General features: G+C 35.3%; 1 protein-coding gene and 1 long non-coding RNA gene across 3 annotated transcripts; both read left to right on the top strand.

Annotated features, from left to right (window-relative positions):
* The first annotated feature begins 253 nt into the window (after nt 1-253).
* On the top strand, nt 254-8145 carry LOC135841423 (uncharacterized). Its single transcript, XR_010557921.1, has 4 exons — nt 254-487; nt 1731-1797; nt 4259-4344; nt 7552-8145. It is a non-coding gene; the product is annotated as an uncharacterized LOC135841423 (long non-coding RNA).
* Nucleotides 8146-13456: 5311 nt separating this feature from the next.
* On the top strand, nt 13457-21064 carry LOC135841422 (uncharacterized). 2 transcript variants are annotated; one of them, XM_065358368.1, is made up of 4 exons: nt 13457-13814; nt 14245-14347; nt 15394-15482; nt 20492-21064. In XM_065358368.1, exons 1-4 carry the CDS (start codon nt 13788-13790, stop codon nt 20966-20968), a joined length of 696 nt encoding a protein of 231 aa, XP_065214440.1. In that variant the 5' UTR covers nt 13457-13787; the 3' UTR covers nt 20969-21064. The 2 variants fall into 2 exon arrangements, with proteins under 2 accessions (XP_065214440.1, XP_065214441.1); XM_065358369.1 differs by having other exon boundaries at nt 13460-13814; nt 14245-14311.
* Nucleotides 21065-21231: the final 167 nt, after the last annotated feature.

Below are 21231 nucleotides of genomic sequence, written 5' to 3'. Positions count from 1 at the left end.
CCGAAGACTGTTTGGTGTAATACCTATATCATTTTTGCACGATTGAGTATTTCTTGATTAAATTTTGCGTGAGGTCCGATTTCCTTCATTGTGACCTGTGAGTAACCCGATTCAGGGTAAGTGGCCTCAAGAGTATGCGACGATTAACGTCATTATTCATCATTGTTCAAATGAATTTCTTGCGACAGTTATTGAAATCTAATTACTATGTAATTTTCAAGACTTGGCAAATCAACGAACTATACAATGTTATGGAATGATTGATACATATAGAAGTACCTACGATGAACACTTTGTAAAAATTTCCATTCTGTTTTGCATAGGTATACGTACAATCAGACGTGCTACATTAAAGTTTGAACTCGAGTTTAGTGAGTTTAGGTACGTTGGAATAATTTTCGGTCAAACTTGGAAATCATTTTACGTGATTTTTCAAATTCAAGGTAAACGAGATTCACAGATGGATAGGAGAGCGAACGTGAAGTGGGTAAGCAAATAGTGTACACATTCTTCGCATTTCACAATACACGTGGTGTCTTACAATTAGTACCTACCATGCTCGATAATCGAAAAAAAAAAAAAATTCAGATACGTGATATTTATTAGTTGAGTTAGTGAGTTTAACAAGGTGCATTGATTTCTTCTGGATATTCTAGTTGGGATTTTCATTAAACTTGCCCCCCCCCCGGCCCACAGAAAAATGCCTTCGCTATCGCTATGTCACTGTAATATGATTAAGATTCTGATCATTCTGGTTTATTAAAATATGTACCTATAGGTCCACTCAAAATTTCGCGTAATTATAATTCAAAGTTAACATTAACATACAAAAAAATCTAAGGGATAACAGTACCTATAATAATGACAACGCGCCGCTGGCCTGACAAAATTTAGGGGCTATGATAATACTACCCTGCAGTACGCTTATAGATTAGTTTTGAATTGAAATTTTCAAAAATTGATCATGATTGGAGAAAGTAAAAAGTACCTAAACTAAGTAGCTCCGGTTTTTGGTCAAGGTTTGTCAAATATAAATTCAAATACCTACTTAGTAATCAATTCAAATTTTAAAATTGTTTGGGTTTGATTACATTAGGTTGGTTTCAAATTCAAAATTGGTCAAGTTTGTGGTTTAAATTTTAAAACCTTATGGCTTTGGCAAATGTAGAGTTTTCATCTCTGATTTCACTTTCAAAACGAAATAAAAAAATGTTTCAATAAAATTAAAAGAGAGGGTAGGTACCTAGTTTCAAAAAATCAGTAAAGAATCAATTTGAATTTTAAAACTTTTTGGGTTTTGGTTTGGTAAATGAAGAAATTTATTTAGATTAGGTTGGTTTAAAATTAAAAATTGAGTGAGTTGGTCAAATGCAGAAATTCAGATTGACTTCAGTTTAAATTTCAAAACATGATGGGTTTGGCAAATGTATAGATAGATAGTTTCATGATATGCTTTGAATTCTTAAAATTTAGTAGAAAGGCGATGGTAGGTAGACAATTTTTATACATTTTCCTCAACACATCAAGTACATATTAAAAAAATCGAAAAAATTAAATTAAAAAACCAACGGCACGGGAGGAGATCAATTAATTTGTTCTTGAAAATAAAAATAGAAAATATTCATTCGCTGGTTATAGGTACATCTATTGTTCCAATCTATTTTTACCCCCCCCCCCCCACCGGGAGGAAAGTAACAATCGTAAGAATAATTATTCGAATGCTTTCACAGATTTACGCGATTGGTGTTGTTTTAATCATTACAAACGCAGTGTCTGGAGTCAGTGGTGTCGAACCAGGTAAGATGGATTTCAGAATTTACGAGAAAATGGGTATGTTGTTCGTTGCACGTTTTTAAGGAATATTACATTTCGCGCCATTTGTGCAACTTTCATGGACTTAAATTCGACACATCAACAACCCTCCCCTCCACAAATCTCATACACAGATCCATTAGAAGGTAGGAGCGCGGAAGCTATTTTGGATTTTTTGGAACATATACTTACCCTGCGAGTATTATCGAAATCCGAGGTTAAGGACATTTTTTCTATATTAATGGGGAATCCCCTTTTCAAAATTGAACTTCTTTTGAATTTTTTATTTCCAAATGTTCAGTGATGTAGTCTTTCTTCTCATGTAAAAAAGATGGATTTGTGATCTGGTGTTTTTATTTCAATAAAGTCAAAGAAGGGAAGAGAACATGTTTATGTTTGAGCGAAACGATTGCCCAAAATAGCTGGAAAATTTTCGATCTATGAAATTAAAATACTCGTTTCTATTGTATTTTTATCAACATATATATATATATAGGTTCACGACAGCACACTTATGAACCCATGTGTGAGTTAATCTTGCATAAGAAGTGAACCAGTAGGTTATTTACCAGCCTGGCTCACTTTGTAAAGGCTAAAGTTACATAACAAGTGAGCCACGTGTTTTAAACCAGTTTTGTCAAAGTTAGCTATACTTAGTAATTGTTTCTCAGAGATGTTCACTACATAGATGTAGTACTAACGCGAGGCCTATAGAATAGGAAGCGCTGGTCGGCATACACAAAGCCCTATTAAAATTGGGTATGCATGATGATAAATTTGACAAATGATTTTTCTGCATTTTATTGCTTTATGGGAATATTGTTGACACCAAAAATTTTGTTGTGGGTCAGACTTTTTTGCAATGAAACAATTTTTACAAAATTCAATTGAGTTCAAAACATTTTCAAATTTTTTTGACCAAATTTTCTCCAAAAAATTTTATTTTTGCCCATGATAGAGATAATTTATATATTTCAGTGACTGTACAATTAGAATTAAGATTTGTAAATTAAAACAAAAAATAAAATGATTTTCAAAATTTCAAAATTTTCTGAAATTGGCTCATATGCCTGCCGCGATGCCTATAGGTATGACAATTATATAACGACACTTTTGACATAGATGAAGTTGTAGTAACACTACAACAATGAACGAGGTCTCGTTCGAAAGAGGAGTGGATTCTCTACTACTGTGCAAAATTTGGAGTCGATTGGATGAATTTTGCGTGTTTTGCAGCTGCTTGAAGTGAACAACTTTTAGAGCCTCGTCGTGAAAATGAGTGTTGCAAATTACTTCTCAGAGGAATATTCATCTCCTCAAAACATCTTAGCGTCTCCTCACCATTTCTACTCACCAGTTTCGATTCCCTGTGACCTTTACTTCGTTCTCAGATGGTTTTTACTTGAATATCAACATCAATTGCATTTCTGAGGACGACTCAAAAACTTTCACTCAAATTTTGAGAAAGTCACCTCTGAGAGAGTCAAAGCAGTTTTCTAAAGGGATGCATTGAGAATAAATATGATGCCCTGAGTTGAAGGATGACTACACTGATGATGTATGAGGTCAATCTACTTAAACTTTTTTTTTACTCACCTCAGAGGATGTTTCCTCAGAGCCGCTTGGGAACAAGTTTTTCATGACCTACTTTTTGTGAGATTTTGATCACTTGATCTTTCTCCAAAATTTTCTTACCTCTTCTAAACATCTCATTTGACCTTTTCAGACCTTAAACTCTCCTCCAACTCAAAAGTTTGATCTCCTTGACTCAAAGATCTGCCTCAAGTTACTCCTCAAAGTTTCACGACGAGGCTTTGAAAGTTGTTCACTTTAAACAGCTATAAAACACGCAAAATTCATCCAATCGACTCGAAATTTTCCACAGTAGTAGAGAATCCACTCCTCTTTCAAATGAGACCTCATTCATTGTTGTAGTGTTACCACAACTTCATCTATGTCAAAAGTGTTGTTATATAATTGTCAGACCTAAAACAAAATATATCTGGCCATGCGCTGGCCCTATGCCTACGTATGAACGTGCAGTTGAACGCGGCCCCCATATAATAAGTTGTATTTTTTTGATATTTTCAAAATTTTTTGGAGGTGATCTCGGTTTGCACGTTGTATATGTGTGACCTCGTTTTGATACAAATATGTCTATATAATTATTTATACACATAGGTACTCGTATTTTCAACCTTTGCTAAAAACAAAAAAAAAGAAGAAAGTGAAATGTTTGGTAAGTAAGAGCGCAAAATGTCTGGAAAATATACTGAAGTTTCAAAATTATTGTACAAAAATCTCCAAGATATGGACTTAATTACCTAAAACAAAATAGTTCAAAATGTTATCAAAAAAATCGCTCTGAACAACTGCCTATTGTTACCTTATTACCAACATTTTTAGGTATTTCTTTGCCAGCACTTACCATCTTCGTTTTTTGTAGATAATTCTGCGCTCAGAATAAGAATGGACGAACCCTATCCAGAATTTGATAGTAAATTTTGTCAGACACAGAAGGAAATTTGTGGGGTAATTTGTACACAAAATAATATGCTTAGTAAACTGCTTCCTTAGGAAGATGAAGATGTAGCACGAATTACTAATACCTATTACTATACTGTTTGGTAACTTGAACAAAATTGAAATGTATACAGTAATAGCCAAAAGTCAAGCAACAAATTTGCAAAAAAAAAAATTTTTCAATATTGTTGTTACAATAAAATGATAAACCTGTGTAGGGAACGAAACTATTATCTCCAACGAGTGGGCGGGACTTCCACAAACACAGCCCGCTACCTAAAAGACAGAAATTGAGGGTCTTGGTGGAATAAGAGCGTTCGGCGCCGAAAGCCCTTTTTCCGCAAATGATCTTAAAATGATCTCCGAAGTCTTGTGAATCTACCCACCAACTTTCAGTTCACAAAACACTTTCTTCGTAGAGCTACAGGTAAAGACGACAGGGTCGCGTTTTCGCATGCATTACTAGGTACCACATATCTGGGTTTCTTCGTTTCTTCTCAAAAATACGCGATTCCGGATTGAAAATCAATGAATTTTGAAACTTTTAGTGAATGACAACGACAACGATGATGATTAGAGATATATTGTCTTTATATTGTGCTATTTGTATCATTATTACGATTTTGACTATGAAACTTCTATAGTTCTGTGAAATTCATTTTTTAAAAACTTTCATAGCTCTATGTTCGGTGTTTTTCATTCATAAAGTCGATAATTACTCTTTTCAGCAATCAGCATCTCAGAAATCGTCACTTAAGATGATTAAAATCATGTTAAATTTTCTGGAAAGTGCATTTATGGAATAAGGGCGTTAAAAACAATTTCGAAAATCGTTTTTTTGAAAGGGTTAATGTAACCGAGTGCCAAAGTTGAGTAAGGGAAATGAAAGGTAACACTTCGAGCTTTAAAAAAAACGTAACCGCGAAGCTCTAAGTTAAGTATTGCCTAAGCCACATAGGTTTAAAAACTTCAATCGCGTTTTTCTCAAATCGTCATTTTTTTCTAACGCCCATATTCCACCAAGACCCTCAATTCTATTCATTGTCAAATGTCACATGCTCAGAGCAGGCTTGTTAACCGAAAAAAATTTATTTCCGGTCAAGGTTGCGGTTAAAAATTTAACAAGAAATTCAAAATTTCGGTTAAAGGTTATGGTTAAGGTTATTCATTTTTTAAAGTTATGGTTAAGGTTTAGGTTATCGGTTATGGTTATTGATGATCATTTTTTTCAGTTAATGGTTAAGGTTAAGGTTACAGTTTTTGGTGGTAATTTTTCCAGTTGAGCTTAAAATTTCGGTTAATGGTTAAAATTACAGTTAAAAATTCAAAAATTTCCAAAAATTCTCTCTGAGTTTGAAATTTTGAAGTTTAAAAATTGAAAAACTGGTAACATTTGAATTCAAAATTTTATAATTTTTTCAAGAAACAATTCTTTAATCATCTCTTATCATGAAAATATCATTTAAGATTGAGCTTTGATAGTTTAATGACTAATGAGTATGATGCAACTATAGTTTCAAATTTTTTGAACTTTCTATTCACGTTTTTTTATTTCAACTTTTGATCATGTTTTTGATTAAAATTTCAAATCACTACAAATCACATTGAAAGAAAAAACACAGATAAAAAGAAATGAAAAAACAGCACTTCTCAATTTTTTTAAATTTTGTAACCGGTTTTTTTCTAAAAATTTTTCGGTCAAGGTTACGGTTACGGTTTATTTTGATCTCAGAAAACGGTTACGGTTATGGTTATGGTTAGCGATATTTCAGGAGAAAAAGGTTTTTTGGTTACGGTTAATTTTTTTCTTGGTTAATTTACCGGTTAATTTGCGGTTATGGTTAATGGTTAAAAACTAGTTAACAAGCCTGGCTCAGAGAGAACGAATTGGAGTTTATTCACCTTAAGGTGTCTGAGGAGCAGATCGTGCCCATGAAACTTAATGCAATGACACCACCTTAAGGTGCCTAGGCAAAATCAGAGCAATAAACACTTTGAGGCGACATCACTACATGGTGTCTTATTGACGCGACGGCAGGGTGACTTTTATACCAAAGCCTGGAAAAAACCCCGACTCTTTCGAAGGCTACCGCCCCATCACGTTACTTCCTACAATGGGGAAAACGTTCGAAAAACTCATCAAGAACCAGTTAGAAATCCATCTTCAACTGCACACCAGGCAATACGGTTTTGTGGCCGGCCGTAAAAATTTGTAGGTACCTCTCACTTACTAATTAAACAAAATTGAAAATTATGCCGAGAAAAAAACAAGCGAAGTCTGGGGGACCTGGCTAGAGGGTTCCTCAGATTTGAATAGAAAATAAAATGCTCTTTTTTTGAGAATTTTTATACAATCAAAATGACTAATTTTTCTCAGAAAACAATTAGATACAAGATGCAGTAAGTCCCACTAATTAGAATCGAGTAGGGACCAAGCATGTTTAATTCTTCTATAAACAGGGGCATTCTAATAAGCAGAAAGATAAAAAAACGCAAAATTCCAAATTTTGTTGAAATTTCATCACTTTTTGATGTTTTTTGAAATTGATCTTGATATATTCTTGGGCTTTTAGTTATGTGCAGTCTTTTTAATATGTTTTGAACGCTGTTTTATTCAATTTTTATAGAATTTTACTTCGAAGAAAGTGACTTCCATACAACAACAACTAGATATCAGAAATTTTACGTACAATTTTTGTTTGTTATTTTTCACCATGAGTTTGAGTATTTTGTACTTTCAAGAAGTGGCGTAGCCAGGGGGCGAAGGGGGCCATGCCCCCCCTTTTGCGAGCGAAAATTTGAAAGAAAGCATGCAAAAATTGACGGTTTTTTGTTGTTCTGACCCATTTTTTCTAAAAATTTTCGCTCTTGCTTGCCTTCATTTTCAAGATATCAACACACATCACGATAGGTTTCCAGAAAATTACCCCTGATTTCGATTTTTCATGCCTAAAAATCTGGTTTTGCCCCCTCCTTGAGAAAATCCTGGCTACGCCACTGATACAAGTGATGCGTTTTACTCCTTAATATAATATTTGGTGCCATGTGTATTATAATTTGTGCAGCATTGACTGAACTGCATCAAAAATAGTCATAAATTAGCAATACATATATTACCACAATTTAGAAATGACTGTACCTGGACTACGTAGTATGTCTGTGTACCAAAATATACTTTATTGTATTGTGAAATAATGAACTATTCATTTCTTTCAGTGCAATATGGTGAGAACCAGGACTAACGAACATATACATATTTATCCATTAAGAGCAGTAAATGGCATAATTGAGTTTAAATTCAATGTGAAAGCGGAACGCGACGCTGCTCTGATGTTTTCCACAAACGAGTTCGTTGAATGGGGAAGAAATGCTTATTGGATAATACTGGGCGGATATCTGCGCACAAATACGAATAATACGTTAGCAAAAATCCAAACGGTGTATGGTCCTCAGTATGGAGGAGTTCAGGTAGAAATGGAATCCTTGTTGTCACCCTACGAATGGCGCGAATTCTGGATTCAAATCAATCCTGATACAGTAAAAGTAGGAAGAAAGGACGAAAACGCATTCATTGAATTAAAAAATGCACCCGGTTATCATATTCGGTATTACAGCGTTTCTTCTTGGGGGGGTTCTCCTGTTGATTGGAACGTTCGGTGGGGTTCTACTGTTTTATGGTACCTTCCTTGTATCGAGGAAAAAGATATCACGTGGTGAGATTTTTGTTGACAGACGGTATTCATGTTTTAAATCACACACTGCCGATACAGTTATGAGTAATTGCCGGAATAAAAATTTTTCAAAATTAAATATTGTCATTAATTGTTCGCTTTTCTGAATTGATCTTTCAAATTGAACCGAGTGTATTAAATGTATCTGGTGGATGAAGTGTATAGCTGCACTCCAACATCATACGTAAATCCACCTAAATAAAGTGTTAAAACTCGCCTAAATAGCTAATTTACCAGATTAAAATGGAAATTTCAAAAAGTGGAGATAAGGCGTTTTGGAATATCGCTCCTCATACATATTATACCTACTACATTCGGATTGATTGCCTCAAAAACAGTCCACGGATTCTGACCAAATTCTGTAGAAACCTTCATTTTAAATTGAAAGTACTTACCCAAAATTTTTTTTAGCTTCTGAGGTGCCCATGGAGAAGAGAAATGTGTCCTCAAAGAAGAGACATTTTCAAAAAAATCGTGTTTTTTTCGGGTTATGTCGCTTACCTAATCTTTTCTTGGAAAAATGAGCTGCTTCCAAATGAAAGTACATATTTGAGATTCTGTGTTGATTCATGCTATTGCCGTCAAAATCCAGAACCACACTTTGAGTTTGTGGTATCCAGGCTTAAATAAAATTTGAATTTTCATTGCAAAGGCTTTTCTCTCGATATTCAAACCTCGAAACGAAACTCATTTCCGCCTACTAACTACCTCTATAGCATCCACTTTCTCAACCTAGTAGGATCATACCTATCTGATATAGTTACCTATACCACAAGTTCTACTGAACGGTTGAAAGTTTGCAAATTGCTCATTTTTGAATAAATCCGTGTTCTGAAAATATTGAAAGATATGATTCCTGATACCTGGGAAGTGGGAAATATTTTGGAACGTAGTGGTGCAAATTTTTTTAGTCATTAGTGTCAAGGTAGATAGCTGCTAACTACAGCTAAACTACCCTTAATACCTTCGCGCCTTCCAACGATAGGTATGCTACCCGATACTACATAGTATCAGGGTAGCCCAGGTATCGTTACGCGAGGAACGATTCGACCAGAAAAATGTCTTTTAATCAAATGAATACTGGACGAGCATAATAATGGTTGATAATGATAAATATATCAACCTCGCATATTCGTGATCGTGATTCTTCATTCGTATGACTATTAAGTATTGACAATTTTGATAAATTGATGTAAGTATTTTGACAGCAATACCTACCTAGCGAAGTAATGAAAAGTTCAAAAAAAAAATTGAAAAATTTGCCTATACAAAAAAGTACCTATCTGTGGACTGTTGTTATGAACGAACAGAGACATTTTGATTGATGTTTATTCATGTATGAACTGCATGGAACTGATCAATATGATTGAAAACTAAATTCATCAGCGAATGATGAATTGTTATCTCTAGTCTAATTACTCGTATCTTTCTTGGATGAATTTGGTTCCGAATTGGGCTGTTGTGCATTTAAATTTGAGGAAGTTTATTGACCTTGATTTTCTACAATTAGGTACCTCATATTTCCAAAGTTAGGATGAAGAATAATTCAGACTTTGGATGGGTTCTCTTAGTTGATATGTAGGTATTGTTTTTACTTTCAGGTTGGATTTTTCAGAAACAGTTTACATTTTTTGGCAGCAACAAATTCAATTTCCTATTATTGATATCTATAGATATTGTGTTAACAATCAAGAAACAGAAGAGGTCTGGATCAGCTACATACAGGAACTGTATGGAGATGACACACGTCCGGCTCAAATGGAAGTTTCATCCACAGAGGAGGCACCACGAATCGAAATGTGGGAGCTGAGAAATGCGGTGAAGAGAGCCAGAAACCACAAAGCAGTGGGGGAAGATCTCATACCAGTAGACTTGATTAAACATCTAACACCTGAGTACGAAAAAGAACTGCTGAAGATGATAAATGAGATATACGATGAAGGTACACTGCCTAAGGACTTCAAAGCAGTAAATTTTGTACCAATACCGAAGAAAAATAACTCGCAAAAATGCTCTGAATATAGAACCATCGCATTAATGAGCCATGCTCTAAAGCTACTACTATCCATCATAAATGCCAGAATTGAAAAGAAGATAGACGAAAATCTAAGCGAAACACAATATGGCTTTGTAGCAAAAAAAGGGACGAGAGATGCAATTGCCCTGCTGAAAGTGATCATCCAAAGAGCACTGAATGCAAACAGGGAAATTATTGCTTGCTTCGTCGACTATGAAAAAGCATTTGATCGTGTCAACCATGAGAGGATGCTGGAGATCCTGAAGAAATACAATATCGATGACAAAGACCTGCGGATAATCAAGAACTTGTACTGGGAGCAGAGCGCAAATATCAAGTTTGGAACTGAGTACTCGGAGAATAGATGTGGTATAAAGAGAGGCGTGAGACAAGGATGCCCCCTCTCACCTAGGCTGTTCAACGTGTACGCAGAAGAAATAATGAGAGAAGCGCGAATCAAACAAATGGGATTCAAGATCAACGGCAAGAGAATAAATGAAATAAGCTACGCAGACGACAAAGTGATCCTTGCTGAAACAGAAGCGCAGATGCAGAAAATGATCAACCAAATCAACAGTGCTGGATTAAAATATGGAATGAAGATAAATGCAGGCAAGACCAAGGTGATGAGATTTACAAAAGGAGACTTCAAGGAGGTCAAAATCAACATCGGAACTCAAGAAATTGAAAATGTAAATCAGTTCAGATACCTTGGAGCACTGATAAATAATGATGGTAGAGATCATAAAGAAATTAAATCACGGATTGGAATGGCAAAAAGCGCCTTTAACAACCTAGCCAATGTGCTGGGAAATCGAACGATGAGTCTAGCTCTGAGAAAGAGAATTATGCGATGCTACGTATGGACCGTTCTGAAGTATTCCTGTGAAACATGGACCATGAGTGCAGAATGCGAGAAGAAAGTATCTGCTTTTGAGATGTGGTGCTATCGAAGGCTACTACGGATCTCATGGAAGGACTTCATCACCAACCAGGAAGTATTAGCAAGAATAGGAGAGGAGCGGAAAGTCGTAGTAGAAGATATAAAGAACAGAAAGCTAAAGTATCTAGCTCATAAAATACGAGAAAACGGTATTTTCATGCTAGCGGTACAGGGGAAAATTCAAGGAAGAACTACAAGAGGGAGGAAACGATCGGAGATGTTAACAACAAACTCACCGGCCAACTCTCCCTGTAAGACCCTGAAAGAAACTATCAGATACGCTAGAAACCGGCTGATATAGATGGAAGTATACGCTATCTCCTGTAAAGGAGCGCGACTACGACGACGACGATAGATTTTGTATAATTTGGTACCATTCCCATTGCATCTCGATAACACTGGCAAATTCTTTCTTGATTTCATCCATACCTATAAGTATGGCATATTTGGCTTTCCAAGAAAGGTTTTTATATTATCACTTATGGGTCATTCCACTCATTCCACGTCAATTGGACCAAACAGTGGTAGGGGTTCGGCGATTTTTTTGAAATTTTTCCTGTGGGAAGGCCTTCCGAAGGGATAACCAATGGCGCAAATCGCAGCCCTCTAGCCCATTTTTAACGGCAGCCAGGGAGTGTCAAAGTTTTCAGTGAACCTAAAATATCATCCATTTCAGCAGTGGATTGCTCGATAACCGTGATACCTACCAAAATGGAACTTTTCCCCATAGTTAGAGGTTTTGAAAGGCTTTTTGGTGATATCATAAAAATCAGTGTTGCCACTTTTTTTCGTACAAAAAATTAACTCAAAAAGTTTCAAAACGTAGGTTTCATATCATTCCGACTCTCAAAAATTCTGAAAAAAATATATTGTGGACAACTGTTCATGCTGAACAACATATTAAAAAATTGGGATGGTAACTTGTAACAAAGTCGATTTAAAAAAAATTAAACTTTGCGAAAAAATGCGATTTTTTGATTTAAAACATAAAAGAAAGTTTTGATCGGTAAAGTTGACCCATTTGACCCCTATTTTTACGTATCTGTTGAAAAAGTTGAAAACCCCCCTTTCACTCAATAAAATGAAGTCATCACAAAAAAATCAAAATTCGAAAAAATTCAATTTTCAATTTCAAACATTAAAAAAAGTTTAAATTTATTCAGTTGCCTTATTTTGACCTCTTTCTGACGTATTTCATGAAAAAGTTGATAAAAATCTCACTCACAGCAAAAAAATAAAATTTGCTTTTTTTGAATTTTTTTGAATTTTGATTTTTTTGTGATGAGTTGATTTTCACCGAGTGAAGGGGTTTTTTCAACTTTTTCAACAGATACGTAAAAATAGGGGTCAAATAGGTCAACTTTACCAATCAAAACTTTTTTTCATGTTTTAAATCAAAAAATCGCATTTTTTCGCAAAGTTTAAATTTTTTTAAATCGGCTTTGTTACAAATTACCATCCCAATTTTTTAATATGTTGTTCAGCATGAACAGTTGTCCATAATATATTTTTTTCAGAATTTTTGGGAGTCGGAACGATATGAAACCTACGTTTTGAAACTTTTTGAGACAATTTTTTGTACGAAAAAGTGGCAACACTGATTTTTATGATATCACCAAAAAGCCTTTCAAAACCTCTAACTATGGGAAAAAGTTCCATTTTGGTAGGTATCGCGGTTATCGAGCAATCCACTGCTGAAATGGATGATATTTTAGGTTCACTGAAAACTTTGACACCCCCTGGCTGCCGTTAAAAATGGTCTAGAGGGCTGCGATTTGCGCCATTGGTCATCCCTTCGGAAGGTCTTTCCACAGGAAAAATTTCAAAAAAATCGCCGAACCCACCTACCACTTCTTGGTCCAATTGACGTGGAATGACCCATATCAGTTTCATATACCTATGTACGAGTACTTCAATATCAAAAAAGTGTCGAAATTATGACTCAGACGTTCAAGAACTTGAAAACATCAATGAATTGTTCAGACTTTTAAAAACTTTGAAAAAGAAAATTGATTTTTCAAGCAATTGACAAATAAATCGAAGAAAAATGAAAAAAAAATACCCTAAGGAATCACGAAAGCATGCGTCGTACTCGTAGCACTGCCGCGGTCAGCCACGATTTTGGCCAATTAACCAAGTGAGCGACTGGTCCTCGTCACAGTCGTGGATTGTCAAGATGACGTGTAACTACTGGTCATTTTTGGGTGCTTAGGGCCTCGGTAAATGTATTTTATTAAGTAGGCTACATATACCTACCTAGTTCATAAGTGTTTTTATTACATCGTTGTAAGTAGGTATGTGTTTCCGTGTTGTAATCAAAGACTGTGTGGTGTAATATATAATTTTTGCACAATTAGTGTTTCTTGATCAAGTATTGTGTGAGGTCCGATTTCCTTTATTGTGAGTAAGCCGAGCCGGGGTAAGTGTCCTCAAGAGATTAACGTCATTTTTCTCCCACTATATTATTTATCATTGTTCAAATGAATTTCACGCAAAAGTTATTGAAGCTTAATTAGGTACTTTTCAAGACCTGGCTAACCCGCGAACTATACAATGTTATGGTACGATTGATACATATAAAAGTACGATGAACGCTTTTTAAAAATTTCCATTCTGTTTTTGCATATAGTTACAATCAGTCGTGTGGCGTTAAAGTTTGAACTCGAGTTTGTTGAGTTTAGTTACGTTGGAATAATTTTCGGTCAAACTTGGAAGAAATTTTTACGTGATTTTTAAAATTCAAGGTAAACGTGTTTCACAGATGGATAGGAGAGCAAACGTGAAGTGGGTAAGTGAATAAGTGAATAGTCTACTCTATACATTCTTCGCATTTCAATACACGTGGAGGTGTCTTACGATTACTATGAGCTTGAGGAAATAATAATAGGAAAAAACAAAAAACAAACAAAAAATCAGATACGTGATTCATTAGTTAAGTTCGATAAGGTACATACCTACATCGATTTCTTTCTGGTTGATAAAAATTTAAGTTTCACTTACCCAGCTAAGCATGTCTTCACAAATGATAGAATTATGATGAAAGTTGTGAAATAAGTGTAGGTCTGTGACTCTGCCCTTGGATGGGATTCTAGAAATACTCGTATTTATCCACAAAAAAATCTTTAAGAAAGAATCCCTACCCCCGCCCACCGGTCTCACGTGTTCCGGAAAGTGACAAGTGACCATTGTAAGATTAATTATTCAAAATGCTTTCACAGATTTACGTGATTGGTGTTGTTTTAATCATCACAAATGCAGCGTCTGGAGTCAGTGGTGACAAATCGGGTAAGATGGATGTTCTCAAAACTTACAAGAAAATGGGTGCGTATTGTTTGTTGTATGTTTTCAGGAATAAGTATATTGCATTTCGCGCCATTTGTGCTACTTTTAAGGACTTGAATTCGATGCATCAACCTCCCCCCCCCCCTCCACAAACATTGAATTTTCGGATGCACTACGTAAGCCATGCGCTTGTTTGAATATTGACAAAAAAAAATGAAAGTGTATATTCAGAAATCTCACGTCCCTGCTCAAACTTTGCCAGCAGACCCCCTACACTTTGTAAATTCATATATGACACCTCATGGCAAAGTCAGGTCCTACTAAGGTTACGAGTTTGCCAAAACGTTATGAGTTTACTTGTACGTATGTAATGATAATGAAAAAGGTTACAAAATTGCTGTCTAGAATATTCATTTATGTACTCGTATTTTCAACCTTTGCTTGATTGGTAAGTGAGAGCGCATATCTGGAAAATGTTTTGTTTCAATATTCGTACAAAAACCTCCAAGATATGGACTTAATTGAAGGGCCCTTCCCCGTCAATTCGACCAAGAAGTGGTAGGTGGGTTCGGCGATTTTTTTTGAAATTTTTTCTGTGGAAAGACCTTCCGAAGGGATGACCAATGGCGCAAATCGCAGCCCTCTAGCCCATTTTTAACGGCAGCCAGGGGGTGTCAAAGTTTTCAGTGAACCTGAAATATCATACATTTCAGCAGTGGATTACTCGATAACCGCGATACCTACCAAAATAGGCAAATATTCACCGCCTAGGGAATATTTCTAAGCCGATTTTACATAGAGTTTATAAATACCATCAATTTCCATCTAATAATTCTTCCCTTCATTATAACAAACTGAATAAATTTGAACTTTTCTTGATGTTTAAAATAAAAAATTGAATTTTTTTCGAAATTTGACTTTTTGATTTCAAAAAAATCGCCGAACCCACCTACCACTTCTTGGTCGAATTGACGTGGAATTACCCTGTAACAAAATAGTAACAACAAAGGAAGGCACCAATTGTTACCTATCAAGTATACCAACAGTATGTAATTTCCCGCACTTACCATCTTCGTTTTTTGTAGATAATTCTCCTCTCGGAAGACTGGGAACGGACGATCCACAAAGCGGTTGGAGTTGTGAATGTTGTCGTTTATGGAGAGACCAATGTAAGGTAATTTGTACAAAAAATATAGTAAACTGCTTCCTTAGAAAGGAAGTAGTACAAATTACGATACTGTTTGGTAACTTGAAATGTATTGATTAGGTACTACTAGGTATACTTACCTAGTATGTATGTATATGTACATCTTCTTTCACCACACAGTATAGCAATTATACACTACAATCGAGTTTGTATTACCATCCATCCTGGATGGTTTGATGTAAGTGTAAGTATTATGATTCGAGCCACATCTGATCTATGGAACCAGTTTACTACGTACCTAATATTTTTGTAGCATAATTTTAGGGGAAATGTGTAATTGTGTATACATAATGGCACGACAGAAAAATATATTGAACGACAGCAAAGTTCAACGACAAAATAGAGTGTTTGCACGACAGCCATAAATTCACGACGGCATAAGTGATTTGAACGACGAATTTAATAGGTTTTTGAAAGACGGCCGACGGCCAGTGTAACGACAGAGATATTCACTTTGCACGCCGAAAAAAGGAATTCCCGACAATAGTAGAATAACCTGCGAATCTTACGAAACAATAACGAGGCACGAAACACCCAAAAGACGGACTTTCAGAAGGAAAGAGGGCAGGTAAGATACCTCCCAGTAGCTAGATTAATTCATAATCCCCAAAAAATAAGAGGTTGTGGGAGGGGGTTCATGTGCCATAAGCTTTTTTAATTTAGTATTAAAGTTTGCCGAATTCGAGAATTTTTTAACAAAAAAGTCCAAGTAAATACACAAATTGAATTTTTGGGATCCGAAGGACTCGAGACAGACTAATGAGCGAGAGAAGGAGAGGGGTTAAATGCTCTAAAACTTTGAAAATGGTACATATTTTAATACATACGTTTGGTCTTCAAATTGACTTCTCAGATCCTATGAGTAAGAGATGCGAGCCCCGAAGAATAATTTTGAACCCGTGTGATCCCTTTTTGGAGGAGGGGGCTTCATGTGCCCCAATTTTTTTTAAATTATGACGATTTTACGAATTCGAGGATTTTTTTGACTGAATTTTAATAAATACTCGGATTTTACTTGGGATACCAAAGACTCAAGACAGACATGAAATTGATGTAAACATGTCGTGTATTTTTTTGAATCTGTCATCAGTGGCGTAATCAGGGGGGGTGTTGGTTACAGCCCCCCTCCCCCAGAAGCCCTGAAAAAATGAATCTTTCGCTCAAATACACTTTTTTGTATGATATCTTGTATCTTAACTCACTTTCACAAGTCACATCTCACAGAAAATGAAAGCTACCTACTTCAAACTCAAAACACTTTTCTCGCTAATCAACAGAAGTTCACATTTGAAAATCCAAACAGCATTACTAATCTACAAGACTATTCTTCGTCCTACCTTTACATATGCGGCTTCAGTGTGGTACGGTACCTCCAAAACAAACAAGAAAAAACTTCAAACATTCCAAAATAAATTTTGTCAAATCACCACTAACGCTCCATGGTTTTGCCGGAATACCCAAATACAACGCGAGCTCAAAATTGAAACGATCGACGATTTTCTGAAAACAGTAACTGAAAAATACCTGAACAAATTATCTGATGACACCCTTGCTTGCTGCTTCGATATTGGGCAAAATCGCCCTTCAAGACTCAAACCAAAACTTCCTCAAAATTTCTTTTAGGTTTCTTAGTCCTAACTCTTTTCTTTCTTAAGTTATTTTTTAAGCATCCTATTTGTAAAATTCGTGAATAGCGCAATTGCGCTGAACCGAATATTTAATAAAATTTTCATTCATTCATTCAATTTCAAAACCCTCCCCAGAAGGGGTGTCAAGTTACGCTACTGTCTGTCATTGATTGCTGTCGTTCAACTTTTTTTTGGTCGTTTAATTTTTATATGGCCGGGCATTATATTACTTCGTCGTGCAAACCATATAAAACCTAACATGAAATTATTTGTGACACTAACAAACAGGGTTGGTTCTCTACATGTAGACTATCTTTGTCTAAATAGTCTACATTTGTCGCGTAATCTATGTAAACTTCATGTAAAGTAAACTTCCCGTAGACTACGTGTAATGTATGTCAACTTCAAAGTTGTGTATTCCCAAATAATCTCCCTTCTTGCTACAAATTGTCGTTTTTTTGCAAAAAATTAGCCTCACTTTTTAAATGAAAAATTGAAGAAAAAAAATCTTGCATTTTCAACAAAGATTGTGAAAAGGTATAATTATTTTCTTACCAATAATTGACGATGTCTACTTCTGCTAAAAATGTCAGATTGTCAGTTTTGCTTTTCTCAAGTTTTTTTTCTTTCCAAATGTTGTCAAAAATAAAGTACTTGCTCTCTTTTTTTTCAAAAATTGAAGAAAACTCTTGTTTTTTCAGCCAAGTTGCTGAAAATTTTCATTTTGTAGAAACTTGAAGAAGCCTTACTTTTTTTTACAAATTGTTCAAAAGTTTCATTTTTTTACCCAAGAAATGCAAAAATCTCATTTTTACTACTAGAAAAATTACAAAAATGCTTTTCCTTTGTGAGAGATTCATATTCTCTCTTTTCAGCTCGACAAAATTGCGGAAGATTTTCACATTTTTTCAAGAATTACCTATCCAGAAGTCGTTTTTCTGCCAAAAATTGTCAAAAACTGAATAGTATTGCTTTTTTGCCAAGTAGGTATGTTTTTTTAACGCGGATTCTCAGAAATCTAGTTTTTGAACGTTTTTTGAATCTCGTTTTTGAACATTGTTTGGATTTTAGCCACAAATTTTTAAAATCTTCTGCCAAAATCCATGTAAAAAAGGCTTTAATTCTAAAACAGAAAACAGTTTTACTTTGTAGTTTACATAGTTTACAATGTCTACATGTACTGTCAGGCGGGGTCGCTTTGATTTTGCGAGGTGACTTTGATAGCGCTTATTTTTCTGCGTGTTTTGATGTGTGGAGCGAGTAAAACGTCAAATTACATTTTTTTTTCGAGCGAAGTGGTTACAATGATGTTGAATTGATACGATAACAGTGTTGAGTTGGTAAATAATTATTTTCGTCCCTGCTTTTAATCGAGTTTTTTGAAAGTGGCAATTTTTCAAGATTTTTCATCACTCAACAAAAGTTGATGTTATAGTATTTTCAGATATGTAATAGAACATTGGCTGATAGTCTATCATAAAGCTACACTCCTTGGGAAATATCTCCGAAAATTTCGAGTTTCTAGGTTGAGGTGCCTCCAATCCTTGGCCCATTGTTCTCAGTGAGGATGTTATCGATTTTTCATTTTTGAGGCTAAAAATTTTAGTTTTGAGACTAAAGTGAAAATCAATGCCATTTTTGGATTCAGTGTGAAATTTCATCCCATTTTGATAGGTCGTCGCAAAGGTATTTTATTGAATACCTAAAAATTTTGTTTAAAAAACTGAATTTTATAAAAAATTGAGGAAATACATGGGCTTTTATCGCTTTTTCAATAATATGATGACTTCCTCTCGGCCAAAATTGATGAAATTTTGTATGGTATAGGTCTAAAGGTGATGAGAAATCATTTTTTGAAAAAAAAAAAAGGTACCCCTATCAAAGTGACCCCATCTCGTGGGTGACTTTGATACGGCCTTTGAGGGCAATTTTGAGGCACAAAGAAAACAAAAACAAAAAAACAAAAAGGTCATTTGGTGCGTTTTGACGTACTTTACACACTGAGTGGTGCAATTTTTTCGAAAACATCTGTCTACGCCCTACAGAACAGAAAACATTTTTTTTTTTTTATCAAAGCGACCCCGCCTGACGGTAAACTATCATTACACTAACGTTGTTTACGCGTATAGACAACGCGTGTAAAGTAGACTATACAGTCTACTTGCCAACCCTGCTAACAAAGGAGGTGCCCCAGGTAACATTCACCGATTTAAATTATTCTTACCATTGGATAGAGGACATCGAACATAGTCTACCACAAAATTTTCAGCTGCGCTGAAGTTGATATTTCGATTTTTCAGGGCGATTCTTTGATTTTCACATTGCAATTTTGAAAAATTGGCCAAAAATAGACGGCGGAGGTCGCATACCAAAACCTTCAATATTATTTGAGCATTTCAATTGATGAGACTAGCCCACGGTGAAATTTTCAGCTGCTGAAGTTGATATTTGACCCTTCCAGGGCGACTTGGAAAAATTGGCCAAAAATGGTCGGCGGAGGTCGCATACCGAAACCTTCAATATTATTTGGGAATTTCAATATACATATGATGAGACTAGCCCACGGTGAAATTTTCAGCTGCTGAAGTTAATATTTGAGCCCTCCAGGGCAATTTTTTGATTTTCACATTGCAATTTGGAAAAATTGGCCAAAAATAGTCGACGGAGGTCGCATACCAAAACCTTCAATATTATGTGGGCATTTCAATACATATGATGAGACTACCCCACGGTGAAATTTTCAGCTGCTGAAGTTGATATTTGACCCTTCCAGGGCGATTTTTCTATTTTCACAATTGCTATGTGAAAATCGAAAAATTGCTCTGAAAAATCGAAATATCAACTTCAGCAGCTGAACATTTTGTGGTAGACTATGTTCGATGTCCTCTATCCAAAGGTGCAAGAATCATTAAAATCGGTGCATGTCACCTGGGGCACCTCCCTTGTAAGAAAAGTTGAGTACAAAAAATATACTTACCTACACATTGACATAGATGAGATACTCTGATCAAACTTGACAAAATTTGTAGGTATCACTTGGACTTAAATAAAGATCATGCCGGAAAAAAAAAAACAAGCGAGGTCTGGGGACTTGGCAAGAGGGTTCTCATTTACATATATGTAGGTATGTTATTTTTCGCAATACCTTCAAGATGCTATACAAGTGATGCGTTTTACTCTTTATTTAATATTTACATATTTGGTGCTTACAGTAGTTTATGCTGCATCAAAAGTAGTCATATTAGCAATATTACCACAATTTTTCTGATGACTCATGACTGTAGTATAATGTCAGTGTACCAAAACGTACTTTATTTTGTTGTAAAATGTACTGTCCATTTCTTGCAGTGTTCTTGTAATATTGTGAAAACCAGAAATTACGAATATGACCGTGTTTTTCCAATCGCTAAAGGAAAGGATGGCACAGTTCAGCTAAAATTCAAAGTGAAAGGCAATCGCGACGCTAATCTGCTGTTTTCACAAGAGGCGTTCACTAAAGATGGAGACCCAGCTCATGAAATAGTACTGAGTGCTACATCGGGTGATAACATTACACGATCATGGCTCCGAAACAAGAAAAATTTAGAAACAGGAAGAGTTGAAACATTTTTGGAAGAAGCTAGCGTGTCTCCCAACGAATGGCGAGAATACTGGGTTCGAATTAAACATAACAGAGTAGAAGTAGGAAGACATGGTAAAAGCGCATTCTTGGTATCAACAAGTTCAAGTAGTAATTTACCGATTCGGTATTACAGCGTTGCAGGTTATTTGAATGCTTCTCTTTTATGGAGCCTTCCTTGTATGGGGGAACCAGATTTCCACTAGTGAGATTTTTGCTGACATGCGGTATTCTTGTTTTAAATCACATACTGCCGATGTAATTATGAGTAATTGACCGAATAAAAATTTTTCAAGATTAAATATTGTCTTTAATTGTTTGCTTTTCTGAATTGATCTTTCAGGTTGAACTGAATGTATTTATCTTCGAAATTTTCCATGGAATTTGGATCGAATTTTACCTAATTACTTTTTAAAAATATGCATCCAAAAAATCGAAAAATCAAATTCAGCGCCTGAAATTTAACATG

Source organism: Planococcus citri, chromosome 3 (assembly GCF_950023065.1).
Source record: "Planococcus citri chromosome 3, ihPlaCitr1.1, whole genome shotgun sequence".
NCBI classification, from domain to species: domain Eukaryota; kingdom Metazoa; phylum Arthropoda; class Insecta; order Hemiptera; family Pseudococcidae; genus Planococcus; species Planococcus citri.
Note: the sequence above shows the minus strand (reverse complement) of the source record. Positions and strands in the feature narration are given on the sequence as shown.